The 24,241-nt window shown below is 34.5% G+C and overlaps 1 protein-coding gene across 2 annotated transcripts in view; it reads right to left on the bottom strand.

Annotated features, from left to right (window-relative positions):
- Positions 1-21,948, bottom strand: part of LOC128178648 (synaptotagmin-7-like) — a 30,893-nt gene extending 8,945 nt beyond the window's left edge. The window contains exons 1-3 of one of the 2 annotated variants that reach the window (XM_052845911.1): positions 21,608-21,948; positions 4,819-4,948; positions 3,634-3,789 (exon numbers count right to left, since the gene is read on the bottom strand). In XM_052845911.1, the coding sequence (XP_052701871.1) occupies positions 3,634-3,789; position 4,819 (157 nt within the window). In that variant the 5' untranslated portion in view covers positions 4,820-4,948; positions 21,608-21,948. Of the gene's footprint in view, positions 1-3,633; positions 3,790-4,818; positions 4,949-5,643; positions 5,733-21,607 lie in introns of those variants that run through there. The other variant, XM_052845912.1, reaches the window with a different exon arrangement.
- Positions 21,949-24,241: the final 2,293 nt, after the last annotated feature.

The raw sequence follows: 24,241 nt of genomic DNA, 5'->3' as shown, positions 1-24,241 counted from the left end.
CTCTCTCTCTCTCTGGGGTTAATCATAATATACACACTTTGTCAACACTATGCCGGTATATGAATAGGAAGAATAAGAATACAAACCTACAGTCCTCGCAAATGTTTCATATAGCTACTGAAAAAACACCATTTCAACTGTTTTATAACTCTATTCAATATTTTAAGCTCAGTCTTGTTTCAGATCAAGACTAATCTTTGTATATTGCATGTATAATATGTAGTTTATGATTTGTATCAGATTCGGGGTTGTTTTTTTTTATCATATTACACTTATGTGTGTTTGGAGGGGGGGGGGGGGTACATTTGATATTCCCATAACGATTTGGTCCGCAAAATATCAGTTAGATATCCTTTCAAACATTGTCAAGTTTCATAGCTAAGGATAATGTTCAGCTACTTTCGTAAACTGTCTTCGGTTTGTTCAAAATCTAGCAGGGAAATGTGCAATACGCAGACAATCTATAATTCAAAATATTGTGAAACACTGGTGTTTTGCTGCTTTCTGTACAGTTATAATATTTCTATCAATTGAGGAGCTGAAATGATTATGACTGGAAGTTTTTCTCGATTTATGTTTCATTCAACTAGAGCAAGTGTTTTGGGTTTTTTTATTATTAAAAGAATGTCTGTACAAAAAAGTCATTCTTTCTTTTTCAAAATAAACATTTTTTAAACGACCCTTATTGAAGATCAAATTTATTTTGAAAAAATGAGATAAACCCCAAACACTTTGGGGTTTATTTCCTTTAAGTAGGTCACAGGCAAAATCAATTTCGCACAATAAGAAGGGGGATTTATGTTTCGCCAAGAGCTACGAGATTATGTGCTTAACAGGGGAAATGCTTTCAATCAGCTTGTCACTCTCGTAATACACAACATTAGAGAAGCAAAGTCTCTGTCAATTTCAGAGGAACGTGTCGGTTGCCGATCGCAGAGAGTTCTGCTCTCTGATTTAGCAACGGTTGCCATGACAAATCCAAATGCCGAAATCATCATTAGCCGTAAACGGTTAAAGGGGTGTTATTGTCGTAAAATCGATGTTGGTTTTCTCTGGATATGACAGTTCTGGAAACGGTGGACCAATCTGTCAGCCAAAAGGCTAATCAGGGGGTGTTCAAAGAGATCTTTCTATCATGATGAACCATTTAATTAAAATCTGATATCATGTTCGATGACGAAACCCGTCCTTCCCACAGATTGTTGTATATAGTTATCCAAACCTTTACTATACATGTATATGGTCCCAGTAAGGACGAGATTTATAGTTATGTTACATCGCTTTATTGGTCTTAGATAATTATTCGTTGAATAAGATTTATAATATTGATCGTAATTACTAAGATCATAACAATTGTGTTTTAAACATACTGTTATATTTTCTATGGGTTTTCTAGTTGAAAATATTGATTGGATCTAAAGAAGTATCATTAGGGACCGAAAATAACATTGAAAGTTATAACGTATAAAGATTGTTATTCCAGATGTTAAAAATAATCATTTCTTTTGATTTATTCGTCTGAATCTACCATTAATTTTTAAATTAAGCTTATTTTTCAGTTCTAAGATATTCTCTGGAGGCTTGACAAACTGAGGATTGAAAAAATAAATAAATAAATCACGAAAATAAATAATTATTTAAAAGAACAAAAGTAGAAGAAACCTCATCTTCGCTTATTTTAGTTACGCAATGATTGGTGTAGATTTTATAACTATCATAATAAAACCACAGAAATGAAAAAGTAATTGCAATGTACACACATATTTAAAAGTACAGAAGTAATTGGCATCACCGTCCTTGCTTAATTTGATTATCACAAAGACTAGTGTAGACTTTATTACTATTATATTTGTATATACATGTATGTACTTTTCATATTTTTTTCATTTCTTAATCTGTGGGGTTTTTTTTATCACATTAAGGCATCTACGCACGCATATCAGGTACAGCTGAAACAAAATCTACCATATCCAATTTTGTGTGGGCGGCTGGGTGCAAGAATCTGTTTATAGAGCATATCAAATTCATTACAGATTTATCTCAATTTGTTGTATATACGCTCCCTCCTTCGAGAACAAGACATCGCTGATTACCGATAAAAACATATGTGAGCCCTTTACATAATTGTTTTCAAAGACCCTCCCCCACACACCCCAAAAATACTATATAATCATAGTTCTCAAGGAAACATGGAGTCATGAAATTAAAACATTCATTGATTGTGGTATCTATTGTTTGTATTTAAAGTTTGGACATATTTTGTAGATGTCCAATTTCATTCTACACCTATGGAAATGATAATCTATACCAATAAAATTGCATCGGTTGTCTAACGTTAAAGTGCCATTTTGACTGAAGTTTTGGCCTTTACTACATGTATTCCTCGCATTGGTGTTCAAATCCTGCAACTGCAAAGTGTTTTTAAGGACAACGTGTAGCACTAGTCACTCTTTGATTTATTTAGGGATTTCTGGTGCAGAGTAGAAATTGACCACCAAACAAAGTGTCTTTCTGTACTTTCAGTACTTTGATTTTACATGATTTAACTAAAACCAAACGTCAATGTAGCTTTCAGTAACAAATCTATGAAAACAAAGTGTGAAGACTAATGAACTGAAGTTAGAGTTAAGATTTGGTAGAGGTTTACTCCACAGGTATTCGTTTGATGTTACTACTTTGCTTTCATTAAATACATGTAACAAAGAATCCTCCCAATAATTAAGAAACTTGATATTCTTGAATTTGTAATAAAGAGAAATAAAAAACAAAAGAAGGCATATGGTTTGGGCGGATGAAATAAAAATTGATTAATATGTGCTTTATCATACGATATCTTTGAACTAAGAAACGGGTTTAAAATCCGTACTTAGCGAAAATAGCAAAAGTCTTAATATGGTAAAGAGGGGTTTTTTGGTTATCGTTCTGCTGTTTACGTAGTTTGAGATTTACATTTATTAGGTATTTTCTAAATTTCTATTCTGTTTCTTGATGTTTCCACATCTGGATGTAAGCATTTCTTGAAATTTTAAAAACATCCTTTACCATTGTTTCGTTGAGTGACAATGTTTCACCAAATACATAACTGAAATTATGTTTACATCAAAAGAAGTCCTATTTTAATTGCCATACATGTTAACTTTACGTATGTATAGTGAGTTTTAATTAAACTAACTTGGAGGGTGTATATACAAAATTTTGTATTTAAACACACCCAGTAAATTAATAAAATATTAAAATAATATGGCATTGACATGATCATGAGGAGTGGCTTACATGCATTTTGTGATCGATCGAAAAATAAAGGTAGAATAAGAGCGTGGACTGCACGGGCTGCACGGACTGCACGGACTCACGTAAGACTTTTTTTTTAGGAGAGACTATATATCAAATTTTAAATTGATTAGTGTCTTACTGTGTTTTAATTAGATAACTCAAGAGTAGCCTTTTACAGTTTCCAAACAAGTAATCTTAAAAATTCATGCTTTTGCAATTTCAATTTTGATCATTATTACACCCGAATAAATATACATCTTCATTCGTATTGTTTAAGTTCGATCTTTTAGAAACTCGTTTTCTTTTTTCCACTTGGTAATTTAAGATAATTTCAAAAGTTAGGCAAATTTAGAAACTCACTGTAAAGAGCTCTAAGAATCTTCTTGGTCTGTTTGTCCCAATATGTTCTAGTCCTTATAGAAGGGTGCTTCCAGCAGCAGAATCCAACGAACCCTGCACTGAAAAGCACAAGGCTCACCATAGCAGTCAGCATGGCGACTAGCTCCAAGGTCTCCACTGAAAGGAGAGATGTCAGAGAATGCAGAATAAATAAATTTAATTCCTGCGTATAGAAGACTCCGCACAATAGCTCTGCCGATAAAGGTAAGATTTTTATTTTAATTCATTTATGGAGTTCATTAAAGCAATGTGAGCTGTATTTTTAAGAATATATATATTTTTTTGGCTGTCGAATCTTGCTAGTTGTGATCATTATGTTCAAATCTTAAAGCTAAAATAAATGGAATTTTTCTTTACTGAATAATAGTTTGTAAATAAAATAATAATATCTGAAAAGGTCGATCTGTTGGCTATTTTGTTAGCAACACAGCCTCAGTATACAGGGTAACAATTACATTGTAACCTCGAGATATTAATACTCATTAACATAACGATAATTATGATAAAAACATTTTCATTAATTTCGGGGTTTTTTTCTTGGCATTAAAAACAGAATTACAACATACAGATTTTCGACAATTCCAAATCATAAGCATGTATTGCTTTGGAACATGAACAGACTTTGTGCTTGGTCGCATAGGTTAATGAGCCACTGGGGAAAAATTGACATTTATATATAACACATATATGTCATCTCAAATAAATATGACTAACTTAATATCAAAAGATAAACTTGCTTCGTTTTAAGACATTATCTTAACTTCTTCTTATTTTTTAAAAAGGGAGGTAACTCTCAAATGTATTAAAACGGGGCGTATTACGATCCATACTGTGATACTTATTATTTTCATACTTTTGATTCTATTTTTCATCAAGTATTTACTAATAAAAGTTTACGTGTACGTTGGGTATAATCATACAGAGCTTAAGCTTAAAGCACAACATAGTACAACACTTAACACACTTAGCTTAATACAAGATGCATGTAAGTGTAGTAACTTTAATTTTTATTTAAATTATACATTCAAATGTAAAGATGCATCTATAATATTTTCATCTTAGAAAGATATACAATAAACATTTTATCAAGGAATTTCTTTAAAGTAGCAAACCTAATACATGCAAAGAAAAGATCAGGCTTCTTACTCAATGTTTTTTCTTTATCCCAGTAAAATATTGATCTTGATCTTGCGTAGCAGTAATCTCTCTTGGTCTATTCAACCTGTGCTCAACTAAAATGATCGGTGGATCGCATCCCTGTCGTGTTGTTAATGGGCTAAAAACAGAAAAGCAGAAATCAACTCTTCTGTAAAAATCAATCTAACATATAAAAAAGAAAACTGTCGAGGAAATGGGCCGTATATTTTTATAAAAATCTGATCGAGGCTATTTTCAAAATACACAAATCAGGGCTTCTTGGGAGAAGTGTTAAAATCTTAAAAAAAACCCAAAAAACTTCCAACTTAAGAACACTTCGTTTCAAAAAAGCATTTTGCAATGAAAGAAACGAACAATTTATAACGCGGTGCTATTGCACGCATATACAAGTTGGAAGTCCAGCAAAATACCACATGAAAAACAATACAAACTGCAGATAATAGTACTAGTTCAACAAAAAACAGACGCTGTATCGTGGGGTTTTTTTTACAAGTTGTTTAATTGGTGTTTTGCATAATTATACGATCAATATATTATAAAGTATGTCACAATTGGTTATTTTTCTTTAGCAATAACATTTCCATCCGCTTTGACCTTGGAGGAAAAGTGCAAGTGTCTGTTAAACTAAGGACTGCGGACCCCAGTCCACCCCTCTGGACGCTCCCCCACCCCCTTCTCCCCGTGTTGGGGGATCGACTGGGGTGCAAATTGAACCGTTGCATTGCATACAAAATTTTGCAAATTTGTACTTTAGAAATTAAATCGTCCGCAGCAAGTCAATATCAATAGGTATTTCAAAACTATAAGCCTTACCTCTTTGACAAAAAAATTAATTCCTAAATTCTAAAATTTCAGAGCTGTCTGAACGGGATTTTCACAATTAAAAAAAAATCCCAACAGCACAGATCAACGCGAGCAGCAAACTTATGAATGAAGTCGATTTACTTACGTTGCAAAATATGTTAAAATATTGATTGAAATTCTCGCCGTTCAAGAAAAAATGAGTAGAGTTTTTCACATCAAGCACCGAGTCCTCGGAGGCAAATGAAAACCTGACTTATCATCATACGTTTAGGATGAAAAGAAATATTTTGTTAATATGTCTCTTGGGCATACTCTTTCACTGACATTTTTCTGTAAAAAAAAAAATAGTTCGTCTGCGGTTTTCTTACTCATTCGTGTACGTAGACTCCACACGATTTCAATTGGCTTCTTCGATGAAAATGAAGAATTTTTGTACGTCTCTTTTTATATGTATATTGGATATATATTCAGCAATCCTCCTTGCAATAGTTTCCAATTTTGTTTCTATTTTTCGGTACATTCGGATGTCATTTATTCACTGACATACCCAATTTCGTAATCCAGATCCAGAGTGTTGGAAATATGAAATTGATTTTTGCATACGAACCTTATTTTAATTTTGGTTGCATGAAATACCAATCAACAGTTTTAACCATGTACCTTACAATTGTCGGAATATTCTATAAACAGAGCACCGATCCCCTAGTTTTTTCTTACCTTTGCTTCTTAGCACATTTTATCTCTGCCTTTAGGATAAATGATCAGTGCATCCTAACTCTGTGGTTACGGCCATGCCTATATATATTCTACAAGATTAATTGAGTTTTCGCAGCAAAACAATTTAATCGGGCTCATTATTCACTTTAAATCAAATAATAGTAATGGCGCAAGTGTGACAGTGTGATTGTGACCTCACGTGATAACGAGTAGGCTTGTCGATGAATCGAAGCACAAGTAAATAAGCTATATATGAAGCTACTGTTACAATACGTCGTACGATGTCGTACGATATTAAACTCCCCATGGACCTCTTGGTGTGAAAGCAAAGTTACTACAATACGCAATGACTGACTGTATTTGGTACAGATCATCTATCATTTCGGTAATAATTGTGACAATTTCTGTATTCATAAGTCATGCACTAGTGCTAGCGGCGGAAATTTTCCTTTGTATTCAATCATTTCTCAGAAATTGACATAAGTTTTTCTAATATCTCTATCTAGACTCTTCAGATAAAAATCTGAATTTACATTGCTCTGTCTCAACCATTTGTTAATGAAAATAAACCGCAAAAATGATTCCAAAGTACTGGTATTCTGGGATGCAAAATAATTTTCATCCTTGATGTATGATTTACTTAGCACGATTCCACCTCTATGCCAGCCATTTTAGCTGGAATATTTAAATGCATGCTAAAAACATAACAGGAATAGACAGAACGTATATAGTGGAGAAACAGGATAATTCGAATACACTGAAGACAAGTGTTATACCAAGGACAAGTCCTCCAGTCCTCCCCTATTTCAAACGGCATAATTTTCTTTATGTGATTTATGGCCCTGTTCTCGATTATCATTTCATTTGGATACTATTACAAGTTAATCTTTCTCTCTTTTTCTCTCTTTCTCTCTCTCTCGCTCTCTGCGAGGTGGGAAAAAACCCTTAAAATAAATATAATGCCCATCGAAATTAAAAGGTTGAAAATAGAAAACAATTACTACAGGCCGCATGATTCAGACACCTTTTACAAGATTCAGGTATTGCCTTGAAGATTGCGTCGATCAAAGACCATTCGAGCCCGTTTACCCTTTCTAGATTAATTTGTGACCACGTGACAATCCTAGCTCCCCCACCCAACACACCCCTCACGGCCTTCTAAGGATAAGGTGTTCATCTGCATTTGCAGTGAAAATGTTATTGCTTTTCGTGTGATGAAAACAACGGAGATGTTTGGAGATTAGAGTCATTTCAATATTGTTAATTATTTCGTGGGCGGCAAATTCGACAAACACACAAGAGAAAACCTTTGGCAGTTGGACTGTTGCTGAAGATGTAATAGCTAATCCGAATTGATATATAGAAGCGGAGGAGTATTGTCAATATCATAAGAATCTATTTATGTAATCTTATGGGTGATATGCGTATATTTACTATCCAATATGGACTTCCACCGAGTAGGTGCAAAATAAACCTGTTGCACAACAGGATGTACAAAATCTTCTGTATCTACAGTTACATGTTTTTAAAATTGATCTATGATATTTTTATCCATCAGAATGTTGCATTAACTTACATGTATTGGACATTATTCAGATCGAAAAATGGTTTACATATTTCGATTAAAAAATTCATTTTGCAGTTGCAGTTGCTTACTTGCGTGTATTTGTCTATTTCATGCAAAGTAACACTTGATAGGCGAGGTGGGTGGGGGTGGGGGTTAAGTTCTCTTTGTGTGTGACAGTGTATTACATGTAGGGATCTACACAGGGTAGGGCTAGGAAATCTCTGGCATGTGGGACACGGTTACCCCCACCCACGCCTTTCAAAATAAACAATTCCAAGGCTGACACGTACACCTTATCTTATTATATGTTTTCTAACGTGCAGGTTATTTAATTCATAATGTAACCTATACGTCTCTTTGTCTAATGTTCAGTTTTCAAATCTTGTATATTAAAAGTTACATGACCAGAATAGAATCTCAAACTATGCCATATAATTTAGTAGTAATTAAGGTTAAGTAGATGTGAGTGTTTTCAGATAATCTACAAGTGCCGCTTTAAAGTAAAAGAAGAATGTTGAATGAATTTAATGATTTCTGTTTATTCCAGATTTGGTCATATATGGGAGTGGACCTATTCCCAAAGATGTGTCTGGTAAACATTTAATTGTTTTACCTTTTGCATTTATCCTAATCGAACGCGCTCACATATACCGTATTCTTTGGCTAATAGCCGCCCTGCTATATAAGTAGAGATAATACTTGTGACATCGAACCTTGCAAACAATGCTAGATTAAGTACTTCATTCTCCACTCCAAAGAAAAACATGATTATAAATTTACGTTAAGTAACGACTCTTTTTTATAACCAAACACGATTGAATACGTTTAATTTACATGTAAAAACATGTCCAATATACCCGCTCGCAAAGATCTGTAGGTAGTAGGAGGGGACAAGCGTGAGTTCTTACAAGAAATAGCATTGACAAGCAATGTCATTGCGGGCGACTCGCAAACAAACAACAGCCTGGGTATACAAGGGCAATACCTCCCAACCAGAGAAGAAGCAGCTCTTATTATATGTCGTTAAAGATGTCGTTGACCATTCGATCCATAGCTGAGGGAGATACAAAGACTGCATGCGGACACATAATTACAAAACAGATATACAACGATGGGATAGTCGTTTATACCGTCTTTTTATTGTATCATTGTTCTCTCCCTTAAGAATATATTTTATGATATGAGTAACTTCAAACTTGGTTAAAGCATGTTTCATTGATCATATCAAAGGAATTGAGCAACAGGAAAAACATTATCCTGTAAACTTCGATATTTTCACGTGTTTTCTTTTATAATAATGGTATGTGTTATTAAATCATTTCGCGGATTGATCAATATTTATTTTTTCCCGTGAATTTGTTGCATATTATCCCTGCAGTTTACTGTCAATCTTGCAAAAAAAGTTCGTAATTTTTTTTTTTTCAAATTATATGACTGGGTGAAAATAAAACTTTTTTTTAAAGGTTTTGCACATTTTATTTTACGCATGATAATGCATTTGATATAAAAAGTACTGCATGTGACATCTGCATTATTGTTTCTCCTGCTAGGCATTTCAAATGCAGATTGACCCAAAATAACTATATATGTACTTTTTATTCTCAGCTCTATGTACATAAAACTGATAAATCAAAAACTGATTGATTTTTTTTTTAACCTTTGTTGTGACTAGCATGATATGATAACTTTTATCTTTTCTAGAAAACTGTATAGATGTGTGAGATCAAAGTAAGGCAAGCTCAAATTAGAATTCGAGATAAACGATGGCATGAAAAATATTGTCGTTCGATAATGCATACATATGACTCAGGTTTTCATTTCTATAAAGAAAATGACCTAACTTTTTTTGGTTTTCCTTTTTTAACTTCAAATCAGTAATAAATCGCTAATATTTCAATAAAACGGGAAATTGGGGTCCTTGGAACATCAAATAGCCATTACCAGGATATTTATATTGATCAATATCAACACGAAATATTAGGTTTTTTGTAATATTTTAAAGAGTGGGCGGGACATTTAATTAGTTCTGAACTGTAAGCATGAAAAGCTAGGCAATTTCAAACAAGAAAACGCTGACGGAGTTACGCGCGCGTATTTTAATGCGTAACACATAAATTGGCAATTTCCCAGAAATCAATGTAAATCGTAGGCAAAAAAAATAATTAACGATGATTAAGAAAAGAGAAAAAATAAAGATATTATACAATGTATAGAACAGTTAAATTAGGATGTAATGTAATGTGCATGAAAAGATCTACTGCAAGAGGGCATATACCTGTATTAAGAATTTCATCTCATAACAAACTCAGGAGATTATTTAACTAAAAGGTGCTATTTCTTGCCAATGGTTTGATGCATTCAGCAAGATGCATGCACAATATTAGTATTACCAACGGCATCGCTGTATCTAAGACTGAGATGGTTTTCGACCAATCTCAGGAAACAGACGACAACCCGAGCAACAGAAGTTCTAAAGAAAAATGTTCGTGTTAGAGGACCGTCTTCCGATGTCAATAAACTTGAGGAGGGAAATGGGCTCTGATTGAAAACGAGACTAATCATGGCCGCGCGATGACATGCCTGTGTGCGATTAAGTGAAATGGCGGTTTGTAAAATCAGCGGATAGTACGAACATACAACAACCTGTTGGAGCCAATAGGAATCTCAAACCAAAGCCAACGGCAGCATGCTTGCTCTTTAATGACAGAGTAACACGGCTTCGATTTTCTTTATATCTAAATCTTTGATAAGGAGGCGCTTAAGGTTCTATTTATGCCCGCTTCTCTGGCAAAACATTGCTAAATCGACTTTTCACGAATAAAAAAGTTTCAATTATATTCTTTTTTAAATTTATATAATTTTTAAAGAAATGCAATTATAGGCCTCTGTCTATTGACGATTGGAGTTCCGAATTTTAGCATTTTTTAATTATACACAAACGGTTTCAATAAAAAGAAAAACATTAACTAGAGCAGAGCTCGTGGCAAAGCCACGAGTAGGTCTTCCGTTGTTGCTGCGGGTTGAAAATATGTGTGATATGGTGTCAAACGATTATAATGACTAAACTTTCAGTTTTGCTTTTGTTATAAAAATGTGTTGTGATTGAAAGCCTGTATATAAGACGTGTTTTGAAAAAGAAAGGAAGAAAATGTTTTAGGAAAACTATTTGTCGAACACAGTTTGTGTAATCGTTTCAAAAGTTCTTTAAAAAATGAGATGTTTAATGGCGAGTTAAATTTTCAAAGGGTAGCAAGCATTGTTATAAACAGTATGTACTCATGATTCATATCAGGAATTGTATTTTTTTAAACCGAACCTGCCTACAAAACACGTAACCTTTTCTATTGGATAACTCTTTATTTAAATCTTTCTAAATTTTTGAAGACTATGTGCAAGTTGTAGAATTATTACGTGCTGACAAAATTTAGTAATTAGTCAAGATTGATGGCTTCCCTGAACTTTTCTACAGGGAAATGTGTGTCGTCCGATATTATTTAATGATACGAGTAGACTTGGACATTCAAAATAATATATAATCAGCTAAAGAAAAAGATCAGCGGGAGAATTTATGCAAAAGCGAGCATCTAAATTTTACACCAGATGGTGCTGTTTCATAGAGACACCGCTATGTTACGTGAATTAAATAACCTTATTAACAGAAATGAATATTACTTTTCTCGACAATGTAATAATATGCAAAATCTTTATTTTTGTGTCAGTGGGTTGACTAAATAAATTGAAAAAAAAAACTTCAATTGCGCTTGCGTAAATTGGAATTCTGGGAAGGAATTAGACAGTCCGTGTAAGAGAAATTCGAAGAAGTTATGAAACTGGTCAGTTTCTAGATCAAACTGCGCATTGATGTATTAAAGGACTATCATGGGTATCGTCTGTACCCGCGGTCCGGAATCTCTATATGCAGTCATACATTGTATGTACATCGATACACCTTTACCTCCCCACATACAGCCATACAAATTAGGGTGCAACTTTCATATACACATGCATAGTATTATAGTTCTGGAAACTATTTATCTTGTATTTTAATATATTGGGTATTCATTGTTCAGCTAAAATTAGTATTCCACTGGCTGTAGCTAACCTTGTAAGTAAGTTAAGTTGCATTACAACCTCATAATACACAACTTCAATTAAAAGTTGTTTTTTTTAAATCAATTTTCATACAATTAGCAATAAATAAAATCCCCAATAACTCACATCTATCTCACTTAAGTGTAACTTTGAGAAGCGCATATATATCTGGGAGACAGATATGTCGCTATATTATAGTCTGCAAGTCAAGTGAATTATCATGGTCTTTAAAAGAAATAAGAAATCTGTCGACACTTGAAGTGCTTTGATGATTTCTATGGCGATCGACTGCATTGCATAATGTAGTCGTACTTCCCAAGAACAAAATTTCCTTTGACTTCAAACTTTTGATTATAATACATGATGAATTATTCTGTTCATAACTATAGAAGTTTAGCGTGTTTAACAGGTTAATTTATTAGCCACATTCTCAGGTTACGATTTTACATCTTCAATGTGAAGATGATTGACTTCGAATAATAGTCTTTTTGGTTATAAAAGCACCCTTCCAACTGTTACTCAATTACATTTGTTCTGAGAATCTTCGGTCGCACGTGGCGATTGAATTAACACAGACTGACCGAATTAACAAACGGGTGGGAAAATGAAACACGTTGAGGAGAAAATGTTACACATAAGAAAAAGTCACCAAAAATGATTTTCGACAGTTCTGGGGATCTTTTCGGCAATTTAAAAAAAAATCCAGCGCGAGCACTTGTCAGCGGGGCGGGAGGAGGGGGGACGCAGCAATGAGTTCGCTTCCACACTGAAACGAACAACCATGTAGAAAAGACTACAGAGCGATTAATATGTGACCGATAGAACCTAATCTTAAGTTGTTTAAAACTCATGTGAATATTCTTTAAAATAATCATCAAATGCCTCAATTCTGGACAATTCAGGACATTATTTTATCGTGCTAGCACCTACCGCAAACATGTAACATGGAACTTTGATTATAATTTGATTTGATTTTTAAAATACCTTGTACGCTATCGTATAATTAAATCAATGCTTAATCAACTGTACAAGTAAAATAACTTTATCTTTTCATCTTAAACCTATATAATAGTTGAAAACACAATAAAATATAGTTCTGTCCGTGCAAAATATGAAACATGAACGCGTGATAAGGTACGTATAGAAGAACACGAGCCGACCGCGGATCACTTGTGCACTCGCGCTGGATCTCCTCGGCCATGTGCGAGGGATGATCATCATTTAATATTTGTGGGGGGGGGGGGGGGGGTGGGGTTAAATTTTTTTAGATATACAAACCAACCATTAATTTATGTCTGACGATGTTTCCGATTTGGAGTAATATCGTTCATTAATATTCACTTACACTCAAATTTTTAATAAAATAAATACTGGATGGACAAACTTTTATAACATAAATTTAAAACAGTTCTTGTATTTACGGCTATATAAACTCAAACACGTTCATATTCATCTAAGTGTGCGTCGCGGTGTGCGAAACTTGTGTATTAGATAACCGCTAACCGCTAGGTAGTGCAGCCGTGGCTGATCTCCTCGACCGTGGATGAAGGATAGTTTACGTAAAGTTACAACGCACAGACACGCACAGCTCAGAACCCAGGAAGATTTGAAAATTTGCAGTATAATGACCATATTCTATCAAATAGAAGTTCTTTATTTTAAACTTGAAACCCACAATTGATCTATGTCTGATATTGCTTTAGATTGAAAATGACATAGCTTTTATTAATTAACTGAACGATTTCTGAAATGACACCTAATCGTTTAGTCCATAAGCTTTTATGTGTAATCAAAACTAAAACAATTCTTGAGTTTGCGGCTAAATAAACTCATATTTGAGAGACGCAACTTCTCGTGTATTAAATAACCGCTGACCGCTAGCTAGGTAGCCCAGCCGCAACCATGGTTACCGATTTTCTCGGCCGCGGGCGAGGGAGAGTTTCGTTAACTTGGCCAAATTGCCGCGGGTACTGGTCAACACGTATTATTTTTTACCCTCATATTATGCAATATCCGAACACAAAAACAGTTTTATGAGATCAATAAAGTCACAAACAACATTTTTTGCAGCGACGCCCATATCGAAAAATTTACCGTTTTAGAGTTATGAGGCAAATACTTTTAAGGGATCTAGACCCCTCATTTTAGGGGCTAGCCCCTTTTTTATGGTATCAAATGAAAGCTCTTAATATTCTGCACAACTTTTGTTCTATATGTGACTAGAAAAAAATTTCAACTAAAAAGTTATTGAGCAAAGATATAAGCAAAATTTAACATTTTTTGAAACATAAATTTCGATCTAATTTTTTAAGAAGTAAACGTGGGTTAATCAAACATGTAAAACTAGGAGGACAACGTTCAAGATGTCTACATTAAAGATTTGTAAATTAAAACTACTTGCTACGGATCAACTCGGAGCCTTTGCAGGTACACGAGACCCACTAAAAAAATATTCAAAGGGGAATAACTCAAAACTGGAAGTAGCGATTTCACAATCTTTTGTGCTATAGTAAGCTATTGTCATTTCCAATAAACCCTGAAAATTTGAATAAAATCTAACGACAAACAAGCGAGATATTACAGTTTAAAGAAACGTCTAGAAGAAAAAGAAGAAGAAAAATAATAATGAAGAATTTCCAACAGAATCAGTACAAGGTCTTCCGTTGGAAACGGAAGACCTTAATAATATCAAACCAGAAACGCTGACGCCGTTAAATCACGTGTTCACGTACTTGGCTACATGTCAGGGACACAGTCCGCTAATAAAACACTCAGTGCTGTTCGGTGAATTTTCCCAATTTCCGCGGTCCTTGGAGTCATTAAAGAACTGCCTAAATGATACTAGTTGAAATTGTGTTGGCACCGATCCTGAAGCCTAAAAAAGATTCAGGTATTGTACGATATAATTGTTTTACCAAGATTACAGTTGCTGTTTACGAAGCGAATGAGCTCAGAAATATTTTCAGAAGGATTTGTCAAAGAACTCCATTCAGAAGACACGATTTGCACCGTGATTTTAGATATCAAATTAATGATTAGCTAACGATCAACTGGTAAAACATTTATTCAAGAGAGTCTATTTCCGAATCCCGACAATGGCTTGAATGAGTACTGTATCACCTGTACAAATCATTCATATTTGTCGGGCATCAAAAAGGCATGATAGTACATGCATGCTCATCTGCAGCTGATCAGTTGAAAGATTTAAAAGTGTTATTATATAATAGTTAATCATTTTTAACGTATCAAAATAAGTGTTTCAAAATGTTTCACAATTAATTTAACGAAAAACTGATTTGGGGGTGGGTGGGGGTTGCTTTTGGGGTTTTTAGGAAGGCTGTTTAAAACAAACCTTGAGCATACATGAAAGTTCAGACGGCTCCTTTTTTATGGGAGAATCTAAAAGTAGAAGGGGCTGTCTTTGATTTTCCTGGTATGTATTATGATTCAAACCGCTTTAATAACTGCTAACAACATTAATTTGGACATTCTTCAAATTCCTGCATTAGAATTTTTGCCATTAATTACTAGCACTTGCTATTATCCGTCAAACATATTACGGAAGAGATACATGAAAGTATCACCAATGCTTCGGACACACGGCCTTGAGCATAAAGCATAACATAACCACCTGACCAATCTATGTCAGACCATTGAGGAATTCGCGGACTACAAACGCTATATAAATATACGATGTATGTCAACAACCATGCGTCATTTTCGATCGCTGTAATAAAAGTACAATGTATTCAAACTGAAAAAAATGATTGTTATTTTTTTTATATAGAGCGAGGCATCAAAGTACATATAATCCTGAGGTATTGCCATTTTACCCAAATTAGGCACAATGATAAAGGCAATAGTTTGTTTTGAAGTTTCTGTGTACTATCTTGTGCGTTCCGGGTTCTGCGCAAAGGACATTTATAGTATTGTGTGCGTACCTTTTATTTGCAACATTCTGTAACGATTCCAAAACACGATCGGTAATGTATATAAGCCTTCCTTGGGGATAAGTGACATTATATGATTAACTTTAATGGGGCATGCACACCCTATTTAATGCCTGGGGAGTTTCAATAATTATCCCGGACCTGACCTCAATATCCAGCCAATCAATAGGATTCCTAGAACCACTCTGATGTCATATATTGAAGAATGGGATTTTTTGCCTCTTTTTTAACTGTCTCGTTTATTTGATTACCACAGTCAACATCAATCAAATGATAAAGCAGCACTGTGTGCACACTGTGGCAGTACGTGTGATAAACAGACCTAGCTATCAGATGGGCCGACTCCACAGATAAAATGGTGATTTGTGATTATGGTTTCACCAAGCACCGCGTCCTTCCCGTTAAAACCATTATGTCGGTCAACCAAAGCGAATTACATTTAAATATACTCATTGTGTAGAATGCATTTCATACAGTAGTTTTGTCAATTGTAGGATTCACCGACAACTATTGCATCATTTCAGTAGAGAAACTTTTCAATCAAATAGAAATTTTACATCGCTTATTTTGCATAGAATCACGGAAGTTCATTTGCGAATTATCACAAATTACACATTTTCAGCAATTTGCTGACTGTATAGTTTAAGGTTTTTTACTAAATCGATTTACGTCTAGTTGAAACTATTACTACGAACGCTTTGTGTCTGGTCTAAGTAAGTCCCTTTTTGAGAGTGTTTGTGTGTACAAAGGGGGAGCAGTTTCTTTAACCAAAGAATCCTATCGTTATCCTATCTTTATACCTTTTGTACGCATATACGCCATAGGGAATACATATATATATGGCGATTTGCTGTTGTGATCTTGACAGTGAGTTCAGTTTTACAGTGTCCGCGACAGTCTGTGTATACTGCACTGCTTATCTTGATGCCTCGCCCAAATAGCCTACACTATCCCGGCTTGTCACCAACAAACCATAAATAGATTCTAATTTATATATAGTAGTATATTTCATGTTTCATTTACTAGAGGTAGTCTACGTATAGGTTTAGGTTCCAATGAATGTGTCCGTAATTATATAGTGCAACACTATTACACAATAACTTCCCAATGAATTGTTTTAATTCCACCTACAAGAACAATTAGGTGTCCGTAATTATTGCCTATCACTATTACACTATAGCTCTTGAATGAAAAGTAATGTGATAACAACATCCCACCTGCACCAAAGAAACCCACAGAAAAGTATCGGGTGCCCTCGCCCAGTCTAAAGATAAGTCGCCCCCTGGGGAGTGGTAGGCTGTAATATACGGCGCATGGAACCCGAACACAGCAAAACTGTTGCACTTCTTTAATTCATCTGCATACATTTCATCCAATTCTAATTCATCTTTCCCCTACTTAAGGGAAATCATGGATTGTGTTAGAGACCAAAATACTTATGTAAAGAGTATTGGCAGGCTGTCACTGAATGTATTATAGATAGTTAGTCGACAAAGTGGTTAGCTATAAGTATTTCACGTGGGACAGCACCTAGGCCGTCAATTTCATTAGGAAAGTCTATAGGATACGGAAGTAGCATTATTAAAAAAGAACAATCGTGGCAACATTTCGGTATATCAAATATAAATAGTTTTGAGAACAAATTTTGAATTTAGTATGATTTATGATTAAACACGATTTTTTTTTCAACTGAAAGTAAATGTTAAAATTCCCTTGGCCATAAAATCTATATTGGATTGGGAAATCCAAAGCTATGCTAATCGTAAAAAAAAATATATAAAATTCTGAAAAATATTCGTTTGGTAAAATCAAATTTTTTATGGAGATTTGAGTAAATAGTTGATTTTCGATTCATTCGTTTTGTCCAAGTTGTCAGTCGATTTTGAGAAACGAATTCACTTGACTTTAAAGTCGGTCCAAAGCCAGATAAAAGAGGTGAAAATGACATTAACCTAGGCACTGGCTATCAGGTCTCCTCATCATAATCAAGGGACTTACTGTCAGGCTAGACATGTCGTCATCGAATCGGAGGCATTGTTGGGATTTTTGCCGCAATTAGCCCCGATTCTCTCTGTCCAATTAACACAAAGAATGCAATGATCAAGCGAAGAGATTTTAGCTCAGGAAAGAGAGGCCGTTGATTCTTCTCTCTTTTTTTTCTAGTTGTCACATCAATTTATTGACAATGGCCATGAGAATAAGCCATCCTCTTGCTTCGATAAATCTCTCGGTATACAAGGGTTATCAATTTCAATTTCATTGGGAATAAGAACTGGAGAAAATGGATATTTGAATTAGCAATGTATGTTTCCACTTCCGCTTCTGTTGTAGGGTTTTATATTTAAATTCTACACACGAAACCGTTTTTGCAAAGACCTTGAAGATCCTCGAACACAATCACCTCACTACAATCAAACGACTAATGAACAAAGCAAGAGATGACCGTCTGTAGAAAGGGTAGTAATTCCGGAGTAAACATTTGAGACTTCTAGTACACCTCAATGCAAAATAGTCCTTTCCTTATTTGTTGACTACAAAATAACACACAGAGCGTAAGGAATGGGATTCCTTCCCTCTCCTACATACGCAATCGTAGCATCTCGAGCTTGTCCGAGAGGAGGAAAAGCACTTCGAACGTTTGTTCACCATTACTGGTTAAAAGATTCTACATACAAAAAAAGTTGCTTCCAAGGGATGTGTTTTTAAAAAGAAAAACTTCCGACTTCCGACAAAATATATGAAAGCTGACTATTTATCAGCTTTCTTGATTAATATTTCAAACTTAAAACCGATAATACTTTTTTAGAAATTGAAAAACACGAGGATCCTATAGTATTGTTTAAAAGTCATTCCACGGGACTGAACAGATTTACGACTTGGATGTAAACTTCTTTTGTTTAACACAACCAAGAATTTTGAAGTACTGGCTAGACAGAGCGGAGCGTTCCTTTAGTAGAGTATTTTTAGTTCAGTTACATAATTTGATCAAATAAAATTCAGTTTACGACAAAGGAGTGAGAAAAAAGGTACAGAATATCGATTAGCATAGAATCTTACTTCAGTTCTTAAAATAGGAGATTTATAACGTGCATACATTATTATTAACCAGATTTGGATTTCACTAATTGAGTAAGCAAATAAAAATATACAAAAACCCGTAGAATTAAACAGTCAACCAACAACAAATTTAACCAACGCTTAAGTAAACCGTTTTATCTTTGAGTTATATACGTGTTGTGAAATTTATATTTATAAAATAATTAGGACAAAGAAAAAATAAAAGATTTGAAGAATATGCATACATTGATAAAACCTTATCCTTGAATCAAAAGAGCCGGTTTCCCTACAATAACTTGAATCAGCTTAATAAATACAGCCTCAAATCCTAATGCAGATAATTCAGAGAGAGAAATTGATTTTCCAAACGTCTTTAATGGTAGCGATAGAGTACGCCCCTTGAATGTAAATTCAATTCAATAAGATCTGTACAATATGAGCAATGATCATTTGCATAGACGAGATACAATGACTGCATCGACTTACAGCTTCAGGATGAATAACTTTGTTAAAAGATATCCGGTTGTAATGCATGAGAGTATGGTGGCATAGTTTTGCCACCACTTGTAAGATAATCATCTTTGACTTGTCAGATTTTAAAGTGGATCGAACTGTCAAATTTACAAGTAAACTCGTCGGATCGTTAAGTTACACTGTCAACTTGTCAGATCTTAATGTCGACAAGTCAGAAACGTATTAACATTAGAAGGAATTCAATATGTTTCAATTAAACTTGGTTTTGTCAGTAACAGTCGTCTACTTGTCATATTATTTGACAAGTCGCCAAATCTGACAAGTCGACTTATCGATTCAAGGTTATCGTTTTTTAACGGTATTATGATAAAAGACGACACTAGTGTACAACGAGTAAACATTACCTATTAGTCGACTTATTAATTATTCAGAGTACTTTAAAGAACACTGTGTTTATTTGTCAGACATTTATGGTGTATTTTTGTTGTGTTGTCAGATCCTTATGTCGACTTGTCTGAAAAATGTGACTGGATGGCACAAACAGAACAGGACTAGATAATTTCAATTTATTGGCAGATGGCACTTTAACTTTATTTTTGCCATTTTGAGATAAAATACAACATCATAAAATTTTTAAACGTTTCTGACATTGAATAAGTCAAGTCGATGATAGATCGGACAAGAAAGGAAAAAACATTACACTTATAGATTGACGATGTCCCCAGTATTACCATTCTAAATCAAATGCACGCGTTTAATTCACCAAATTTGGTTATCGTCGTTCAAAATCCAACACTTATTCAATGAATACTAGCTGCTCGATTATTCGTACATTTTACGAAACATTTTTGGTTTGGCTGAATTTCATTCTGCACTAAATGTTTCACTAACACTAGCAGTAAAATATGCTGTGGCCTTGTCCCCTGGTATCACTCACTGAACACAATAGTGTCAAGTGGAACACTGGGAAAGTGCACATAGTGCTTTGGTTGTCGATATTCTATAAAATTGGAACAAAAATACCGTAAGATCTTCCACAAAGCATCAACTTTCACGATAAGCGGTCGAGCAAATTTCCGCTATCTTGGGATAAATTTGTTGATCTTTCTGTGAGGTTTGGTTTCATCAAACATCGTTTCAATCATACTCTGTTCACATAGACGTTAAGCATATTGCACATAGATTTCCCTTGAAACAAAGTCGTCGGACATAAAAAAAAAAGAAAGATTGTATACACTGCATTCATTTTCCAAAATACTGCTGTTGAGGGAAAACTTTTATGGAATTAATACAAATGGGCACTCAAATGATTGAGTTTATATAGATCCATGAGCGAGTTAATTATTAAGACCTTACTCTAACAAAAAATGCATGTATACACATATCTTTATCTACTCACCCGATATATTTAAAAATCTAAATGTTATGAGATTTTAACGATTAAATGAATAAATATCAAAATGTTGTGCGGAAGGAAAACTGTAAATTACCCAAAGTTCGATATAATATGAGAAAACACCGATGTTTTGTGATTCTTTTGAAGAAAGCTATTACGGTTGCTCTCATCATCACATTGCAGGGATTTTTTTCAGTGTGTAATTAAAAGTCTACCCGTCTAAGTCTATCAGACCATTATTGTGGAAACATCAAAGTTGAGTTGACGCTTTTAGATAACATCAAACTCATTCAGGATTAACTCTAGCTGAAGCCTGTTTGGATCGAGAAAAAAATCACTAGTATATTTAACAATACTTGATGAAACATCAGAGGAGAAAACATTCTGATATAAAACTTAACTTATCTACAGATTGAATAAATGTTATCAATTTTATTCACGTGCATGTATAATAACGACCTTATAAATACTATATTAGAAATCGAAACGCTAAATATCTTAATACTAGCAATGTTTATATTGAATACAGATCTTTTTATTAAAACTATGGTTATTTTTGTTTAATTCTCTTCATTCGTTCAATTAAATTAATCCATCGCGCTTGTCTAAAATTAAATCGACTGAAGAAAAAAAGAAGGAGAAAGAAATCATGCTAAAAAGGATGGAACAATATTAACCAATTTTGTTTTTTGTAACAGAAATATTATTATAATATCTTACCTCAGGTCTTGTAGAATGAAGAAAATTAAAATTCCACAATTGCAAATGCAAAAGCTTTTGAACAGAATATTCCTAATAACCCCACATGCTTCGCGTTTCTCAGAGAAAATCTCCACAACGAGAGACGAACTGATGACAAAGTCGGGCTCGGCCTCCTCCTACACGATAACCGTTATCGGAAAATAATTGCCATCAGCGGGTAGCAACCGCTGTCAATACGAGATGCCGCCTGTCTTTCTCTGACATCAAGGTATTATGTCCCATCATTAAGCGTTTTGACTATAGTTAATTAACGTTAATCAGCCCGGCGCTGTCATATTTTTCAACTCAGATAAAAGTCGAGATTAAATGGTATAACTCGCAGCCCAAGGCTGGCGATGCTTAACTCGGATTTAGAAAAGTTTTGACGTAGAATTCTGGCCGAATAGGTCATTGGACAGTATGAAAAAAAACCTGAATGTACATCTATCTTGTTCCTTGTCACTTTGCCTGTTCTACAAAGAGTTTAACTGACGAAGATATTGTCAAAGATTGGCTTTGCAGAGCTTCGACTTGTTTTGTTTCAATCACGCTGGGTTTACATCAATGGTATCTTTACAACGAGATCTCGTACAAGTGTCGCGTTTCGGAAAGAGCATAAGCTATCGTTCACACACACAAACACTGATTTCTTCGATTTCCCTAAAGAGATTCGACATGGAAGGATGTTAGAAATCGGTAGTTTATTGTTTATCGTAAGGCTGTCAGCATCCATGGAACAACGGAATACGCAATATTTGCAGAAAATGTATTGGGAAAAGCACATTTCTTTCCAAAAAAAACCCCATAAACAATGACGCTCTTTGAAAAAATAAAACATAATTTTAAATCTCCGATTTCCTTTGAGCGATCGATGTTGTAGAACTCTGACAGATATTAGCAGTGCCCTTTGCTCCTATGGAACAATCCTAGAAAAAAAACAGAATTGTTTGTGATTCTAGTAAGTTCTTCCGGTCGCCGGAAGTCAAAAACTGGCCTCTTTTGGGGCTGTTTGTTCAGTAGAAGGCGGTAACGATGACTGAGCGATAATCTACGAGACAAATAGGGCTTACCCTGTCATCTTTGTGTTGAATTATTGAAAGTATTGTGTTATTTTAAATGATGTTTTGTTCAGCAAGATTATTTCAAATTCTCGATCATTCTGGTCCACAATAGTATTCGAGTTGGTTCAAAGATCATCTTTCAGTACAAGCTTGAGGATTTATAAACAAATAACCCACGGTTATTTGTCAAATTATTTAATATATAAACATGCATGTGAGCATCGATATCAATACTAGTATTGCATGTATATTATCAAAACCGATTTGGTTTGACTTTTCCTATAGCGTCACGATCATTTCTGTCAGCTACGTCATGCATAAATTATACACGCCGCCGGTGTGAAAACTATATGATTGGTTAACTCCTATTTTTAGGCCGAGTTATCAGTATACGCTTATGCAATGCCAGAGCTGAAGGATTTCTCAGAACAGTTTATTTCCCCCCAATATTATTCATTCAAAATCGACTATCCCGTATGTTTAAATTCTGTGCTAAACTCTCTCTCTCTCTCTCTCTCTCTCTCTCTCTCTCTCTGTGTAAACGGGCGTTAAACCATAGCCTCAAGCTACGGTCCAGAGTACGGCGTTATAAAAAATATAATATTTAAAAGTTGCATGTGCTAAGCGTTCATTTCATGTAAATACCGTAAATGTATAATGCACATGTATTACCTACTACCTTGCCAGTCAAAGTGATAGGTATGAATTCCTCGATTTCTTCACCTTTCGATCGGCAATCGACAGTCAATAAAAGTATTGAACGGTGGTGTGAAAGAACGAGACGGAAGTGGAGAGTGCAAGGAGGTTTGTACATGTGCGTCTTCATTAGGCAAGTGTCCGATTCGTTTCTCTTCTGTTGCCCTATCACTTTCGGTGTAAATATATATACTAAAATATCCACAAACCATTTACTGCAGATTTCTTTATTTTACCTGTCTCTGAACCCCCGATCACCCGCTCCATACATGAACACTGGTTTGTTTACATACATAAAAAATACAGTTCTTGATCCGCTTTCCGAGTCCGGTTAAAGGTTGTTACTTTAATAGGAGAAAGTTTGGGGCGGGTAAAGCTACAATTATTAACAGTAGTAAACTAAATGAAGAATTATTTAAATGGATTATTTTCACAAAATGTGGTATGGTATGATATAAATATTTTTCAAAAATAGTGTTATTTTTATACGGGGCAAATTGCCGTAAAGTTTTTTTGTACATGTAAGTATTGTATGCACTGTAGCTTTATATTTTCTAACCCAAAATTTATACACAGAGCTACAGCTATATATGTTATGTACCGTATGTATTGTTTTATCACAAGTGTACACTTTCGAAAAATAGCCCAATTTCGACAGTCACGAGTACCCATGTGAATTTTTCATTCTCTGATATGTTGTTGTTCTGTCCGTGCATAATTTAGTCTTAGTTAACCAGCAGCCAATCAGCGGTAAGCTGAATCCACCAATAAAAAAACTGTGGTTAAGGTGCGGGTATTGTTTATGTATGACGTAGCTGAAAAAGTTGAACGCGACGCGATCGGAAAAGTCAAACCA

The sequence above is a fragment of the Crassostrea angulata genome, chromosome 3 (genome assembly GCF_025612915.1).
Source record: "Crassostrea angulata isolate pt1a10 chromosome 3, ASM2561291v2, whole genome shotgun sequence".
Lineage (NCBI taxonomy): Eukaryota > Metazoa > Mollusca > Bivalvia > Ostreida > Ostreidae > Magallana > Magallana angulata.
This window is presented reverse-complemented; position numbering and strand designations above follow the sequence as displayed.